The sequence below is a fragment of the Panthera uncia genome (genome assembly GCF_023721935.1).
Source record: "Panthera uncia isolate 11264 chromosome A3 unlocalized genomic scaffold, Puncia_PCG_1.0 HiC_scaffold_11, whole genome shotgun sequence".
Taxonomy (NCBI): domain Eukaryota; kingdom Metazoa; phylum Chordata; class Mammalia; order Carnivora; family Felidae; genus Panthera; species Panthera uncia.
Window position 1 is genome coordinate 34,455,662 of NW_026057578.1, and position 18,101 is coordinate 34,473,762.

The 18,101-nt window shown below is 41.6% G+C and overlaps 1 protein-coding gene across 5 annotated transcripts in view; it reads left to right on the plus strand.

Annotated features, from left to right (window-relative positions):
- PLCB4 (phospholipase C beta 4) overlaps positions 1-18,101 on the plus strand; it is a 423,595-nt gene that overhangs the window by 300,352 nt on the left and 105,142 nt on the right. For all 5 annotated transcript variants that reach the window (XM_049651129.1, XM_049651127.1, XM_049651128.1 and 2 more), the window contains 5 exons: positions 6,183-6,262; positions 9,001-9,054; positions 14,986-15,067; positions 16,016-16,116; positions 16,737-16,794. In XM_049651129.1, the coding sequence (XP_049507086.1) occupies positions 6,183-6,262; positions 9,001-9,054; positions 14,986-15,067; positions 16,016-16,116; positions 16,737-16,794 (375 nt within the window). The remainder of the gene's footprint in view (positions 1-6,182; positions 6,263-9,000; positions 9,055-14,985; positions 15,068-16,015; positions 16,117-16,736; positions 16,795-18,101) is intronic.

An 18,101-nucleotide genomic window follows, 5' to 3' on the forward strand; every position in this document is an offset into this window, starting at 1 on the left:
GATCATGATCTCACTGTTCGTGAGTTCAGTCCCCACATTGGGCTCTGTGCTGACAGCTCAGAGCCTAGAACCTGCTTTGGATTCTGTCCCTCTCTCTCTCTGCCCCTCCTCTCTCTCCCTCTCTCTCTCTCTCTCTCTCTCTCTCTCTCTCTCTCTTTCTCTCTCTGTCTCTCTCAAAAATAAGTAAACATTAAAAAAAATTTTTTAAATATTTTAACACGTGTGTGTGAATTTAAACCAAAACAGGGCAATGAAGGTTTAAAATTTGAAGTGTCTCAATTGGCAGTCCTCACCCTAAGGGTTAGTTACCATTTGAAAGACTTGAATCAAAAGCTTCTAGGCCATTCATTATATTTAAATTATACCTCAATAAAATTGTTTAAAAACAAAACTAGACAAGCCTATCCTCCTGTGGCCACCTCCACACCCTCTTCAGTTATCTGTATCTGTGATCAGTACCAGATGCTCCATACTAGGACTGCATGATTGTCATCTGGAGGGCCTGTTGAAATGCAGGTTGCTGGGCCCCATTCCCAGAGTGGCTGTGTGGGGAGATCTTGGGTGGGACCTGAGAATTGGCATTATTTCTTCTTCTTCTTCTTCTTCTTCTTCGTCTTCGTCTTCGTCTTCGTCTTCTTCTTCTTCCTCTTCCTCTTCCTCTTCCTCCTCCTCCTCTTCTTCCTTTCTTCCTCTTCTTCCTCTTCTTCTTCTTCTTTAATGTTCATTTATTTTTGAGAGAGACAGAGAGCAAGCAGGGGAAGGGCAGAGAGAGAGGGAGATACAGAATCCAAAGCAGGCTCCAGGCTCTGAGCTGTCAGCACAGAGCCCGACCCGGGACTCAAACCCACAACTATGAGATCATGACCTGAACTAAAGTTGGATGCTTAACTGACTGAGCCACCCAAGCACCACTCTTTTTTTTTTTAAGTTTATTTTGAGAGAGAGACAGTGCAAGTAGGTGAGGGGCAGAGAGACAGGGAGACAGAATCCCAAGTAGGCTTCACACTGTCAGTGCAGAGCCCATCTTGGGGCTCGGACTCATGAACCATGAGATTATGACCTGAGCTGATAGCAAGACTCGGACATTTAGCTGACTGAGCCACCCAGGTGCCCCACTTCCAGCTTTCTAAAATGTCCTATAAGCTCCCCAGGGGTTCCAATGTACAGCCAGCTCTAGAAACTACTAATCTGGTCTCTGAATGATATCCACGTAGTTTGCTTATAACAGTGTACCAACTGAAAATGTCTTGCTTCTCCTGTCCTCAAAGTTAAATATTGACAATTTAATGGCAACTAATCCTAACTTACCTTAACAACTAAAATTATTCACCTTGCATATAGGGACCCATAAGAGAAAACACGTAGAATTCTACCTACAGTGTCTTTATTTTAGAGTCTGAACCCCTTTAAAGCTCAAATGCCTGTCTGAAACCAAGTTTCTAGTTTAATGTGTAAAGATATAGGTACTGCACTGATTATTCATCTGGAGATATGTGAAACGTTGCAATTTTACGTCTTAAGCACCTTATAAAGGGTCTTGTCCTACTGCAACCTTAGACCCTGTGGAGATCTTTACTTGAAAAGCTTCATAGTTTGCCCCTAGTGCATGGTGTAAGGGAGGAAAAATAAATTTCCCTCTACCCTTCTGAGTTCTTGGCTGAGATACCCACCTTTAATAAAAAGAGATTAACAGGAGAAAACCAAATTTAATTATGTGTGTACGGGAGCCCCACAAGACAAGAAAGGCTCTCTGATAATCAGATAATTGAGGTTTACATGCCATCCTGAGCCAAGGAGAAGAAGGGGGTAAGGGTCTGGGGTTTCAAAGGCAAGGGACACAATCGGGGACACCTAAGTGGCTCAGTCAGTTAAGTGTCCAACTCTTGATTTCAACTCAGGTCATGATTTCACGGTTTGTGAGTTTGAGCCTTGCATAGGGCTCCTTGCTGACTGTGGAGTCTGCTTGGGACTCTTTCTCTCTTCCTTTCTCTATGCCCTTCCCTTGCTTATGTGCATTTTCGCTCCCAAAATAAATAAATGAATTTAAAAAGAAAAAGGCAAAGACAATTCACAGGAAGATGGGAAGGGCAAATGTTTGGTAAACAAATCATTATCATGCTCTTTGGAGAAGACCTTCTTTTTGTATTTTTTTAAATTTGTTTATTTTTGAGAGAGACAAAGCATGAGCGGGAGAAGGGCAGAGAGAGAGGGAGACACAGCATCCTAAGCAGACTCCAGACCCCGAGCTATCTGCAGAGAGCCTGATGCAGGGCTTGAACTCAGGAGCTGTGCGATCGTGACCTGAGCTGAAGTCAGCTACTCAAATGACTGAGCCACCCAGGTGCCCCCGGAGAAGACCTTCTTATGTTAAAAAAAAGAAAAACAGAAAAAAACTGTTGTCTTTGGTAATAGCTCTCTTCCTCGTACAAGCCCCCTAACTAAATTCTTTTAGGCAGTTAAGAGAGAGGTAAAAAGCTCTTCTTGAGTTCATTGGGCCTTGATTGTCTTCAGCTCAAGGAAATCCACATGCCAGAGTGGCACATTCTGGGGTTGTCTGCCCTGGAAAAGATTAAAAAATGAGAGGACCCTAACAAGAACAGCATGCCAGGGAAGTGCAAAGACTGCCAATTTGGACATCCAAATTGATCCTTCGGGCTGGTTCCCTGCATGCAGGCTGCGCTGGCCCACTCACGAAGGCCAGACCAGAGGGAGGCACCCAGTGTAATAGGAATCATAGGGTGGGTGTGTCATCACTGAGCCAATGAGTGTGCTCAACGTGTGTCAGGGAACGACCCTTCTAGAAACATGCAGCCCTGGGCTTGAAGGTGCATCTTTTGGGGCATGATGTAGACTGTTAACATATGTGCTTATTTTCAGCAATTCAAGAAAACTTATCTAAGTTGCCTTTTTTTTTTTTTTTTTTTTTTCTTTTAATCTGAAAACATTCAAAGAAGTTCATGTGCCTCTAGCTCACCCCTAGTGCAACTTCCCAACTAAACTCTGGGGTTCTACTGACACCTGCTGGCATCTCATCTATTTTATGTTGAAAACAACAAAACAAAACACTTCACCTATTTCCTTAAGTCTTTTGGCCTTAATATGCTAGGTGTGCATTATCTGGAAGACAGGAGAAAGGAGGAAAGTCCTGATGGGACTTTGTCATGCCAAGGAGGGAGATGTGTGAACAAGCCCCGAAGAGGGGCCGATAACAAAGTTCTTCCTGCCTCTCAGCTCTGCACCAGCTGCTCTGTGATCTTGGGCAAGGCCCTTGACCCTCACTTCTATCATCTCAGAAGAAGCAACAACCTCCCCCATCCCAGTGCCCTTTAGGGCTCGTGAGGATTCTGTTGGCATTTCCCCCTAACTAACGCACGAGTACTGTCACTGGACTGATGACCTCCACTCATGGAGACCTTTTGGTCACAACAAACAAGAACCTTCACCAGCATTGTATTTTCAAAAGATGGATGAAAGTTGTTTCAGCCTCCTCAAAGCCTGGTATCTCTATAATTTATTTTTAGAAACAACTACATCAGAATGCTCAGAAAAAGCCAGTGAACAGTCTCGGATTGTCCACTTTTTTATCCCTGGAAACCATGGACTCTGTGTTTTGGAACACGTAACAAGCCTTCAGGTTGAGAAAATGCCTCCCAGTTAATGCCAACCAAATTATTTGTTTTTCTGTCTTCTCTTGGGAAACTGTGTGTGAGCCTGTAGTTTATTAGCCCAATAACAGGTTATTTGATAGTCCCCAGGGAATTATACTCCCATATTTAATCTACAGAGGAAGTGAAGGCTGCTGATGAAAATAATTGAGCATTTCTTTAATGCTACTATTGCCTTTCTTCCTCATGCCTCAGGATCCTGGTTTCACCATCAGGAGGCTTTCAATGCTGTTTACGTCCTCAGGAAATAGCCTTTTCTAGTTGTGGAAGGAAATTTACCTCTCATGGCTCCTAAGTCCTTCTTTAGAAAGCCGTTAGGTATGATTGAAGCATAAAGAAGAAAGCCAAAACTCTCTATTAGATTCACATCCACCAGGATAGCTACTGTCAACATGAAAACAAAACGGAAAATAACAGGTGCCAACAAGGATGTGGAGAAATTGGAACCCCTGTTCACTGTTGGTGGGAATGTAAAATAACACAGCTGCCATGGGGAACAGAATGGTGGTTCCTCAAAAATTAAAAACAGAGGGGTGCCTGAGTGGCTCAGTAGGTCAAGCGTCCGACTCTTGGTCTCTGCTCAGGTCATGATCACAGTTTGTGAGTTTGGGCCGCACGTCAGTCTCTGCGCTGACAATGCACAGCCTGCTTGGGATTCTCTGTCCCCTCTTTCTCTGTGTCTATCCCACTTGTACTTGATCTCAAAATAAATAACTTTAAAATTTTTTTTTAATGAAAAATAGAATTACTACTTGGTCCAGTAATTCCACCTCAGAGTATCCAAAAAAAATGAAAGCAGGAACTTGATGAAATATTTGTGCACCCCTGTTCATAGAAGCATCGTTTGCGATAGCCACATTAATCACAATAGCAACCCAAGTGTCCATTAGCAGGTGAATGAATACACCAAATGTGGTCTACACCTACAATGGAATATTATTCAGCCTTAAAAATGAAGGATGTTCTGTCACCTGTTGCAACCTGCCTGAGCCTTGAGGACATTATGCCAAGTGAAATAGGGCAAATTTGTCAAAGGGCAAATACTGTATGGCTCCATTTGTAAGGAGAACCTAGAATAGGCACATTCATAGGGACAGAAAGTAGAATCGTGGCTGCTAGGGTTGGGGGTGGGGAGAGGAAAACGGGGAGTTGTTTAAGGGGGAGAGAGGTTCAGTTTTGCAAGAAGAAAGAAGTTCTGGAGATGGATGGTGGTGAAGGCTACATAGCAGCATGAATGTTATTTAATGCCACTGAACTAACTGTTCCTTAAGAATGGTTAAGATGACATTTTTAATGTTGTTATTTTCTCACAGTAGATTAAAACCACACACATTTAATAGAACTCAGTCTTTACCACTGGCCTTTGCAATGACTAAATCACTAGTATTATGTTGTGCTGTCTGGCAGAATGTTCTATAATGATGGGAATGTTCTTTATATGTGCTGTCTGATATGGTAGGCACTAGCCCCACGTTGGCTTTGGAGCACTTGAAATGGGGTTAGTGAAAGGGAAGCACTGAATTTTACTTTTATGCAGTTTAAATAGCCACATGTGGCTAGTGGCTACCATACTGGACAGTGCAGATTGAATATACATCTATATTACTATCGACTCCAAATTATTTCCCCTTCCTCAGCACAAAGCTATAGCAGTCACGCTATGAACCAAAGAAGGGGAGGTACTGGCTTTTGTGGAGGCCCCAGGTCCGTTTTAACCCCCAATGTCAATTTGTTACAAAGCATGTTGCGAAGAGTGTAATTCTTTATTTTAGCAACTTGGTATGGCATTCATTGGCATCAGTTGTTGGACCCAAGGGCAGAGTTGGCCTTAATTCATAGGCTAGCCTTTTCTAGTAGAATGTCCTTAAGAGACCCAAATTCCTTTATTGCCATGCAGTCTTCACTTTTCCTTGTAAATCCATGGAGTAATGTTATGAGCTAAAACTGAGGTCCAAATCCTTAAACAGAAATTATGTAAGCACTTCACTGTTTGCTCTGGATCCCCTGGCAATCAGTACATGCTTTACTTTTTAAGGCTTTGCTGGAAAACACAGACAGGTAAGATATGTAAGAAATTCTTAGATTGAAATAGAATCACATGATAAAATTGATGAACCCCAAATGCTCTCATCTTCTAAAATGGGAATAGCTAAATATGTCATAGTGTATTGTATAATGTTGCTTAGAAATAATGAAGATTGCCAGCGGCTGAAAAAGGACTTCTATTTAAACAGGCTACAACTGGAAGTTTTAACAAGTCAATCAGGGGGCAGCGTTCCTTTGTGACAATCCAGCATTTAATGATGCTATAGATGTTACATTTATCTTCATGGAAAGAATGAAAGCTATTTATTAAAGAATAAAGTATGGCACTAGAATGAAGATTGCTCTGTGGTGGGGAGGAGATAAAGCGTTTACATTATTCTTATGCAAAATGGATACAGGCTATCCAATAAAAACCACCATTTTTACCTCGTAGTTTTACTCATCAGGAATGCTTTCTCTTTCTCTTTTCAGCAATGGGTAGAAGGACTGAGATCAATCATACACAACTTCAGGGCCAACAATGTCAGTCCAATGACCTGCCTCAAAAAACAGTGAGTTTTGTTATATCACTCTTTGTTCTTGGCTGTTAAAAATCAAAAGGTCAGATTAGAACATGAAGGCTTAGAATATGGCCAGGCGGCATCTTACTTGTCTTCCCCTCCATGCTCCTGACCTTGGAGAGGAAGTTCCCAATATATATCTGTACTCTCAGGCCACTTGGCAAGGCGTGTATGATAAACCCGTAGTCCAAAACAGATGTGAAAGGAATGGTTGATGGCAGGAAGATGCTGGAACCTCAGCATCCCCTGCGGTATCCTCTAGGTAGTAGGCACTGACCTTTGTGTCTCCAGACAGAATGCTGATCGTTAGTTTTCCATGCCTAGGGAGATATGTAGTTGGATGCTGTGGTAGCTGGAGCCTCTGTTGTGTGAAACAGAATTGGGGAGTATGGCCAAAAGAAGCACTTACAAGAGCACCCATTGCTAGGGTCAAAAAGGAGCACTGGCCCGGGGACTGTTCAGCACACAGTCAGGGATCCAAACATACTGGCCTTACCCCAGCTCACTGTATCCAAAAATGCGGTGGGGGGTGAGTTGGGGCGGGGGACGATGCACCTCACTGGTAGATTTGTAACCCCTACGAAGTTATTCCATCGGGGTGACTTGAAAGTTACTCAGGTAGAAATCCTAGCCAAAGCCAAAGTCAGGCTGTTGAAAGAGCAGCAATCAGCAGAGTGGGGCCGCCTGCCATGATAGGGCCACTGGTAGGCAGTTGTAGGTACAGAAGGGAACTACACTGAGAAATTATGGAAATAAACCTTCACTCTCAACCTGGCCTAGCAGCAAAGGTGTGATTCCTCGGACTGTCAGGCAGGAGGAAGAGAAGTCAGCCCTTGGGGCACTTTCATCCTTACTTTTGGTCCCTTTGGCAGGTGCTTTAAGAGTATGTGCTCTTGACTAAGATCCTAGTTGGGCTGCTTAGTTGTTGGGTGACTCTTGGCAAGTTCTTAGCCTTGTGCCTCACTGTGCTAATCTGTGACTGGAGATGGTCACCATAACTCATTTTACAAGATTACCTCACAGGTGCAGTGAGGTCCTGGAAAATGCCCAGCCCAGTGCCTGGCTCCCAGTCCTCCTTCATTCACTATTAGTAGTTTTGATTTATATGCCATCCCTCCTATATTCTTTCCATCATCTTAGTAAGGGGTAGTTAGTCTTATAAATACCTCTTTGTTGTGCAGCAACTTCTCCTTTTCTCCTGCAGTTGCTGTGGCATATTTTCTTAAAAATAAAGAGCCATGGTGGATATTTGATGTTACAGTTTGGGTATTGATTGAATCCAAAGGATCTGAGACTTAGAGAATGCCCACTTACACCTGAGGGACCCCAATATCCGTATCTGGACATACAATCATACCTGTCCCCAGTGGTATCATGCTCAGATCCCTTTATAGAGCTGGTGTTCATCCATCCACCAGCCACCATAAGGGTTAGCTCGTCAAGAGGTCACACCTGCCCACTTCTACAGAGAATTACCCTCTGCTGAAGGGGAGTCGCTGTGCCTGGGAGACTGTACTCCTCCCTCTTCCTGGTGGGAAGCCCATGCCTGATGATGGGCTAGCACAGGATACAAAAGGCTAGCCCCCATGCCACCAAGTCGGATGCACATCACACTCCAGAGCTCCCCATGGCATCGAGCTAAAGCCCCAGCAGAGACCACAGCTTTGTGTGACTGTTCTCCCTGCTCTTTCTGCTTCCCTCACGCCTATTGTCTTGAAAACATCAGTTGAAAAGGAGTCACTTGTGCTTCTAGGAAACTGACACAGGACAGAAACTTTACCAATTTGTCATTTTCTGCTTTTATTAGAATGTTATTGACTGGAAACAATGAGAATGTGAATTAATAGCTAAGAACAGTCTTACCATCAATGTACAAATAAACGTTGTGGGTCCCCGTGTGTCAGGAAAGCAATGAGTTGCTTCCTGTCAATTTGAGTTAATGAACTTCTCTTACTATTGGAAGTTAGGGAAGATGCCCATTCGATCTGTGCCTTGCTGCACTGGGAGCTGAGAGTGGAGATCCCTATGTGTCCTCAGGATAAGGTTGGCTGGTGTCAGCATGCAGTTGCATTTCTTACCACCTTAATAGAGATTATTTTTATTTTAATATTTTGCCAGATTTTTTTTTTAAGTTTGAGAGAGAGCAAGAGAGTGCAGGGGAGGGGCAGAGAGAGGGAGAGATAGAAACCCAAGTAGGCTCCACGCTGTCAGTGAGGAGCCCAATGCAGGACTGGAACTCATGAACCATGAGATCATGACCTGAGCCGAGATCAGTTGGTTGCTTAACTGACTGAGCCACCCAGGCACACCCTTAGTAGAGATTATTAAGGATGAGGCCAGTCACCAAGTAAGTACCCACAATTTGTTTTGCTCAGTGCAAGCACCCAATTTTCTAATTCATCCAGGGTTGCTGAGAAAAGTACAGAACTCCCAGTTAAATTTAAATTTAAGACAAGTAATAGTTCTTTCGCATAAGCATATCCTGTGCAGTATTTGGAACATACTTGTAAAAAACATTATTATTTTTCTGAAGTTCTAATTTAACTGAGAGTCTTGTATTTGTATTTGCTAATTGTAACAGCCATAAATTCATCTCACAGTGTATTATTGTCTCTGACCTTCAGAATAAATGTTCTTTGTTTGAATGAACTTTCTTTTAAAGTTCTTACCTGGATTGAAGTATTCCTCTTAAGAAACATTAAAACAGTGTTGTTACCGTTGTTTTCCAGCTGGATGAAATTGGCATTTATGACCAACACAAATGGTAAAATTCCAGTTAGGAGGTAAGTCGATCATTCCTGTCTGTATTTCATACCCTGGGTCGACCCTCATGATACCAGACCAAAGAGAGAGCCCTTCACAAGTGATTGTTAAATGCTTTCACTAAAGATATTTCTAGAAGCTTATTTTAAATCACTCCATCAAACGCTGTGTTCAGTTTGTAAAAACCATTTGTGGATGTAAACTTGCATTTTTCCTCACAATGGGTAGCATTAACTCTGCTTTGATGAAGAACGTCCGAAGATGTATCAGTATTATTTGTATCTTCAAACAAGTGGGCTTTGAGGATTTTAATGTCTTTCGTCTACTTGCCCTAAGCAACCATTTGCTAAAATTAAAGGAGTTGTATTGTGCACCTGTAGCAGAAGTGTATATAGACTGTGTCTTCAGAAGTGTGGTGCCTCTGGACAGTGCTGCTTGTTCTGGGCCTTGCTGTTCCTCTGGTGGCCAGAGGGAAGGGGGAGGTAGACTCCTTTGGCTTCTTGCCACTTGATCTCTAGGTGTACCATTGCTGACACCACACACTCTTCAGAACTGTCACTTTATCCCCTCACTCTCTGCCCAAGTTAACAGTGACAATGAAAAAACAATGGCAGTAAAGCCTGAAAGGAATCAAGAAGGAAGGAAAAAAAATGAAAACATGAACAAGATGTGTCTTCCACATGGGTTCTTTAATACTTAAGCTGGTATGTTTCTCCCTCTGAGGATTCCTCATGCTTCCCTCTTTTCTGCCTCTCTACTCCCTCTCTGGTGTTAGGATTTGCTAATGGTCTGTGGGTACACCCGGAAGCTCTTGAGATGGCAGCAATAGGGATTATTTACCAAACTCCCCTGGTATCTTTTTGGCTGGCATTTGTGTAAGCACTTCATGGAAATTTCTGAAGCTGGAGTGGGCATCATCTGTCCACATGAAACCAGGAGTGTGTTTGGATTCATAAGCCCAAGCCCACAGCCTGAATTAGTCCCAGGTTTCCCGGATACCAACCCATTCTTCTAGGATTCTCCAGACTTAGGTTGATGTTGACTTCCTCTCTGGATACCACTTTAGCAAAGAAGCCAACAGAAACAGCAACAAATAAAAACCAGAGCTACTAGGTAGAATCTTGTCTTAGAACTGCCCTATCTTTCAGAGATGAAGTGAACAGGTCCCCAGCTGCATCGCATTTGAGCAAGCGCATTTGAGCAGTGGCTTGCTGATCACACTTAGCCATTTCTGACTTTTCTCCATCTCCTTCTCTGCCAGGCACTTCATTCTGCCTTGACATTTCCGTTCTGTTTCCCCATGAGGTTATGACTATACTCTCTCAAAATCGTTCTTTTCGCGTTTAACAGAACTGTCCTAGAAGTCATCATTTTTCTTAATTCTGTGTTCTGTAACAGCCCATGTGACACGACAGAAATATCAATGAGGAAATTAAAAGCATATGAATCATAAGACCATGGACAGTATTTTTACTTAACCTTTTATTGAGAGCTTACCAAGTTGTAGACCTTACACATGTGTTATGGTCTTTACAAATCAAGATGTAGGATTCTCTGCTTTTTGTTAACTTACTAGCAAATCAATTTTGTGTCTACTCTAGAAAAAAGTAGACCTTAAAACAAAAACAAAAAACCCAGTTAGCACCCTTGATTGATAATTGTTGGCAAAGATACTTTACACTGATCTTTATTTCACTTAAAATCCTTTGCTCTGCAGGGCACTTGGGTGGCTCAGTCAGTTAAGCATCCAACTTCAGCTTAGGTCATGATCTCATGTCCCGTGTGTTCGAGCCCTGCGTCAGGCTCTGTGCTGACAGCTCAGAGCCTGGAGCCTGCTTCAGATTCTGTGTCTCCCTCTCTGTCTCTGCCCCTCCCCTGCTCACACTCTGTGTCTCACGCTCTTAAAAATAAATATAAAACAAAAAATTTAAAATCCTTTGCTCTGTTGAGCAATAGCAGGACAATTATTTTAATGTATCCCAGCATCCTACAGCTAAGTACATTTTTCTTTAAAATTTTTCTTTAAACTTAGCACAGACAGCAGTGTGAATAGAAATGTATATTGGATCTGTTTTTACATGCTTTACTGTCCTGCTTTCTCTTCCAAGATAAGGTTCAGGAAATGGACGAAGTAGAAACACATAGATTGCAATCAAAGCACTTCTAACTAGCAATTCTGGTTTCATTTATACGTATCCTACTAATCAAGCCATTGTTAGACAAGATTGGAAGTCTTTTATGATTTCAAAGATCTTTATCTAGCATGTTCACATGCAAAATTATTACCATCCTTATGTCGTTTTCTTTAGCTCTCTTTGACATGAACTCTTTGGTGCCTGCCAGTATTAACAGGTGTTTGACACAAGACATCTGTTATTTGGGGGCAGTTTGTTAAAGTTGATGGAGAATTGATAGCAAGCCAGAAAAAAGCGGTAAGTCTTCTGGTAGATGAGCTGCCAAGGGCTAGGTGGAAAGTGTTCTGAATGTTTTAATGGATATGAAGAGTAAACACTTTTAAAATGTCATTTTATCACTATCATTCTGGAGTTCCTAAAATGGAAACTATTACTATAGTGTGCATGCTGTTAAAAAGGGTCTGGCTTCATAGTCATTACATAGCTTGGGAATGGCCCCTGCTCTTGAGTATTAACCAAAATATAATATCCAGGAAGTTGCAGGAATGATTAATGAAGAAAGTCTTAACTCTTTATCTCCCTCTTTTCTTTCTATGTACATAAACTTGCACAGTCTGCTTTTCTCTCAAACCTACAAACTCCTACTCAATTTATCTTCTCACCTAGACCAAGGCTTTTGAAAATCACTCTTTTCTTTGCCATTTCTTATTCCTTGTAACCTGGAGTTGGAACCAATGGCTAGAGTCAGGAAATAGTAGCCAGACAAAAATTATGGGCTGTGGCAGGAAGTAGTCTTAAAAGAGATCGTTGTGTTAAAGAGGCAGTCTGAGAGCCTCAGGTATGATCATGGTAGCCCAACTCCTATGTAATCTGTACATGTCCTGAAGTCCTAGTTTTTCAACAAAGTTAGTAGGATTCTGCTGAGGCTTCACTCCATGAGTCTGACCTGAGTGTTTCAAAAAATGGTGTTAAAACCATGGAATGGATTGTAGGCCCATTGAGGACAAAGAAAGAGTGAGACTCCCTTGGTTTTTTCAGGACCATTTCTGTCTTTATCACCTGTAAAGGCTGGTTTCATTTATATATACATGAACATGGAATTGAACCAGGACTCTAATAGGACTGGGCTCCACTCAAGGTTATTTGCTTTTGTAGCATTTCCTTTGGGGAAGGTGGTTTATTATGATTCAACAAAAACTCATTGAGTATCTGTTAGCCATGAAGCACTAACCTGTATTCTGTGGGTGTGAGGCTATATATAAGAGTTGAATAAATCACAGTCCTTTCTAAATACTCTCCTACGAAATGCCTATGATGGTATGTAAAAATGTCCCCAGGTTGTGATAAATGTGTTTCTTGCAGGACCCTGTTAAAGGGTATTCTGCTGGGCCTCTAATGTAACCGGAAACTCTAAGAATTCACCTTTGTGCCACAACCCACCCCCCCAGCTTACCTCTGAGTGAATCCATTTTAAGGCCCAAGGCTGATTCTGATAGCTGCCTGAAGCAAAGGCAGTAAAGGCACTTTATTAGATAGACCAGGGGAATGGTCTTTTCAACTTCCTTGTTTCTATTTTCCATCCTGGGTTTGGTCTCCGTCAGAATGAGGTGAGCAAATCCATGATGACATTGCCCAGCCCAAGCCCCCTCAGAAAAGAAGGCCAGAGAAAGAGCCCCTATGGCCATAATACCATTTCTCACCTTTATTTCCTGTGCAGTCATGTTGTTGGGCTCTGACTTTGCCCTCACTAGTATATCCCTACATGGATTTCTTTCTCTCCTGGCACTGGACACCCTAATTCCTTCTTTTTCTCTCTCAATCTGTTTACCTGCCCCCTAGCCCCAAGTGCTAATGCATAGACCTCCTCCTCCCATGAGACATTCTTGTTCTACTTCCTGTTCATGTCTTGGTACTTCAACAAGCTCTAGCCAAAAGATTCTATTCCTATAGTCTCTTCCTTTCCTCCCTACCCTCCAACCCACACCCAGAAAGGCTCAGGCCCTGTACCTGCTACATTCATGACCACATCAATCAGTTTTCATGTCGTTTTTCAGGCCTATCCACCCTAACCGAAGCTTGAGTTCACTGAGATACCCTTGAGGTTGCTGTACAAACAGTTTCTTCCTGTCCCAAATCTGGGGATGCTGGGGCCTGTAGCTCTCATGTTAACACATACTTAAAAAAAAAAGATTGAGAACACTGATTAGCTACTTTCCTGTTTTATAAAGGTCAGGTAAATTGCTTCTCACCCCAATTCAGTGCATGAAAATTCCATGAACTAGAGAAGTGGAAAATGTGGACATAACACCCTGTATCCTAGAAACTGGTTTACTTGATGTCAAACACATATGCTCTACCATGTCTGTAGATTTGTTAAAGAGAATCCGTGGGCCTCCCTATACTTGAATACAGCTGTCTCAAGCGCTCTTAAAAATGTACTTCTAAGTATTCTTGGACTGAGTATGAAACAACAAAGCTTTGAATGAACACATAACAACTCCTTTACCTAAAGTTAGATCTTCCCAATCTATTTTGGGAAGTTGTATTCTGCAGTTGAAGAGGTGCATTTTCCCACTCATCAAGAATAGTTGGCGCTTAGTGCTTGCATTTGGAGCTGGCCTCCACTTAATATGAATGGCGGAGTGCATGACAGGGTTGGGCGTGGGGAGGCACTGCTACCAAGCTCCTTGTGCTCACACCAAAGGCATTCCGAAGCCAAGCTTCCCAGATGAAAGTAAGCTCTGTCCTCAGATTGGACTTTTGAAATTAAAGTTTCAGTTATGGTGACAGCTTACCTGGGCTTCCAATCACAGAATAAAGGAAGTTTCCTTTGGTTGGCTAAGGCATGGCTCAGAGCCAAACATGAATTCTAGGGTGCCAGCTTGACACCTCACTGGGTCATTCTGAATGCCATCAACACATTTCTCATAGGAAATAGGCTCGACGCACACCATCCTAGTTAAAAGGCAGCATCATTATTTAAAATTACCTTGTGTCAGGGGAAAGCCCAGATTCTGTGGAAACATTGAATAAGTGTTCACCTAACTCCCCTCCTACCACACCTTTGCTTTTTCAATAAACGTCCTAAGCCTTGAGGCAGCTGGCACATCAGAGTAGTTCAAGCGTACTTAGCTCAAAAAAATTTTTTTTCAAAATATGTCTGATAATGCATATCTGCTATAGTACCAAGGCATCAGGGCCATCACCAGCCTAGACTGACTTCTTAGGGGACTACTTTTTTTCCCCAAACCTATATAGTGTCAACATGAGGTTTTATTCTAGACTTACTGTCACATCTGCCATATTCCTCTTCCCTGAGAAAGAGGAATTGTTTTTGTCCATTGTCCATTGTCATTGTTTTTGTCCAACAACATGTATCTCCCAGGGCTTTTGGGGGGGGGGGGCGGGGTGGAGAGGTGAGAGAGAGAGCGTGAACAGGGGAGGGGCACAGGGGATCTGAAGCAGGCTCTGTGCTGACAGATGTGGGGCTCAAACTCACGAACCCTGAGATCATGACCTGCGCAAATGTCAGATGCTTAACCCACTCAGCCACCCAGGCACTGCTCTCCCAGGGGTTCTTGTGTTCACAATCACCAGGGAGACACCTGTCTTAGAATCAAGTTGCCTCACTAGCAGAACCAGAGGGATATTGCAGGAGAGAGTTAGTGAAGTGAAAAACACCCAGAAATGAAAACAAATTGTATTTTCCTTTCCTTTCTCCACCCCCCTGTCCCACATCCCTAGTATTTCTTAGATTTTTGCCTCCACGAAATTAGAATTAACAATAACTTGACTTTTCTTTATTTTCTGCCCTAGTATTACTAGAACCTTTGCATCGGGGAAAACAGAAAAGGTGATCTTTCAAGCACTCAAGGAGTTAGGTCTTCCCAGTGGAAAGGTATTTATTAGTTTAATTATGTGTTTTGTAAAACGATTTTGTCTAGTTATGTTCTCATATGTAATAAGCCAGATTATTTATGTAACACTGATCTCATTTAGATTCAGAACTAGTTTCAGTCACATATAGTACAGGTAATTTTCTCCTTCCTGCCTGCCTTTTGTTCCCTGGGCATTTAACCTAAATGTTTCCAAATTCAAACACTGTACTTCAAAATGTTTTTGTCAGTTTCATTAAGAAAAAGAAATGTCAGCAAGGCTACTCTTCTACACAGCTGGTGGGAAGCTTATTTTCAAGAAGCCTGTCCACATCGCCTCGACCAAGCACAATGTCAGTGTTCTTCAAGGTGGCTGTGGGGTACTTTGTAAAGCACTCCTCCCTACACAAACCATTTGTGTTCTTGGCCCCTTGGATTTAGAGTATTTGAAATTAATTGATTGACTGCAAGAAAGATTTAAGCCTGTTCCTACTTTAACAAATCCTACTTGAAATACAAACTGCAGTATGTGAAGGAAAATTTTATGTGGTTGTCCTGAGCTCCTTCATGTGGTCTTGTGAAAATTCATAAGATAAGCATAAGTAAACACTGGCTTTGATTTATTCAGCAGCCTTTAGGCAGGCACATGATTTTCTCCATAGTGGAGAGAAAGAAGAAATGTTTCTTTATATTTTATGGGGTGTTGCCCAGAGCAAGCCCAGCCGTAGCCAGTGTTTGAACCCACAGATCATGGCCACATGGTAATAAGAGACGCCCATTTACACATGCTGGTGTGCTGGCAGGATGGCCCGGCCACAGTTGGACTTGGCCTTCTGGCTTCTGTCAGTAAGAGTCAGAGATTGAGGCCCTGGGATCCCAGGTGGTCATTGCTTTGCTTCATGATCCTGTGGATTCTTTGCCTTCACGAGAAAAATGTGGCAGGAGTTATGACACCCTCTTGTTCTTTACAGAATGATGAAATCGAGCCTGCAGCATTTACTTATGAAAAGTTCTATGAACTGACACAAAAGATTTGTCCTCGAACAGATATAGAGGATCTTTTTAAAAAAATGTAAGTTCCATTTATGGAGTTCTTGTCCTTTTAGATTTTTAAGACACCTTTTTGTCATAATATTTTAATATACTGTGTTGAGAGTCTGGAGGAGTATCTAGTCAGGGTTACATTTTCAGCCCTTAGTTTATGACCGTAAAAGTTCCCTCTGACTTTTTGAGAAACTTTTACAAAAATTAATGGCAGCACCTGGAACTATCCCCCCCGCCCCTTGCATTGGCTTTACTAACTACCTACAATTTTAACCTGCTCCTTTAGGTATTAACCCATTATGTGAACTAACTAGATTCAATTATGGAATGTTATTATGTCGTTGAAAAGTTCATTCATTCCAGTTATTTCAAATGGATGACTTACATGTTGTTTTGAAAAATAACATCTTTTGATAATACTAAAGAAGAATTGCAGACATTTTCTGAGCTAATGGGAGTGTTTTCTTTCTCTTGTTGGGTTGTTTGTTTTGTTCTTACGAACAGTCTCTGGCCATTTTAAGAGTGCACCACTACCTCAGGGTTAGAAGATAAGTTTAGAATTATAATCAACAAATGTCAACATGTAAATCGTACCTACTTGTAGCATCATATACAAAAACTTACTTTTTCTAATAAATTTCTTTTCAGCAATGGAGACAAAACTGATTATTTAACGGTAGACCAATTAGTGAGCTTTCTAAATGAAGTAAGCTTTTTCATACATTAACTCCATAAAGTCTGTGTGCAGTGGCTTGCCTCCTCCAGTGTCCCCATTGCATGTCCGCATCATATGCCCGCATCATATGCCCTTATTCGCTTTGCTTCTGACCTGCTGATCTTTCCAGATGGCTTTCTTTACCAGGTGCAAAAATCAGCTGCTGCTCCTGTGTGTCCATGCGCTTCCGACACGTTGGCTTTGCACACTGCTTTTTTCTGTTGGTTTTCTCGCTATGATGTGTAGCTCTGGTTCTTTGTGTGCGTGTGGATTTTATAATATATTCATTTAATTAAATGTGTCTGTGTTTTTGCAAGATGATATTGAAGGTACTTTTTTTTTTCCTATTGATCTCATTAGAGAATGGATTGAGATTACCACACTGTAGTTGGATTCTCCATTGCTAACTTTTTCTCATACCTTTGCATGGACTGGAAAGCTTTATTTTTGTCTTTTAATGGATTGCATGTAAGGACAGTATGTAGGTTCAAATAGAATATTTTGACAACAAACACAACACTGGAGTTCCTGGGTGAAAATATAGTACATACTAGGCCAATTAGATTGCAGGTTAAATTTTTACATTTTATTTTTATAACAAGCTTAGGGCTCATTTTAGAATATGATTCACTTAACAACCAAAACTGGTTGACAACATTTGCTTAAGCACAAGAGAAAAATATATTTTAGAACACGTAAAAGTTGCAACTTTTCTTACAGCTAAAATTAACTTTTTTTTTCTTTATGAACGTAGAGAAGAATGTTCTGTTCAGTGAAACCCCTTGAAGTTTTTGCTAACCCAAAATGGAAAATATACTTTTTTTCTACCACATTAATAAGTTTCAGTGAGGAATGGACAATGTATTTTTGTTTCAAAGCAATTTTTAATATAATTTAACCATTATACCATATAAAAAGAAAATATTAGAAGAGAGAGTATCATGCCGGACAGGAGGTATTGCCCCAAAGAACAGGCAACAGGCAGGCTGTGATTTGCCAGGATGTAGAGACAAATCACATCTTTGCCAATGGGCTTCTCTTTTCTTGCCTTTTTAGGACTTACTGGCTCCCGTTTGCAGGGTTACCCTTTCAAAGCTCTGATAATGAGAGCCTAAAAGCCCATGTGCAGGAAAGACTAACCACTCCGTTTATCAGCACAGATGCCTCACCTCCACTTTTAAATAAGCCTTTCAGTACAATACAATATTTATTTTACTTGAAAACATTTCAAGTCTTTCCACCCCACTAGTTTTTGGTCATGCGAATACTATGTTTATAATCTTTACCCAGATAATATC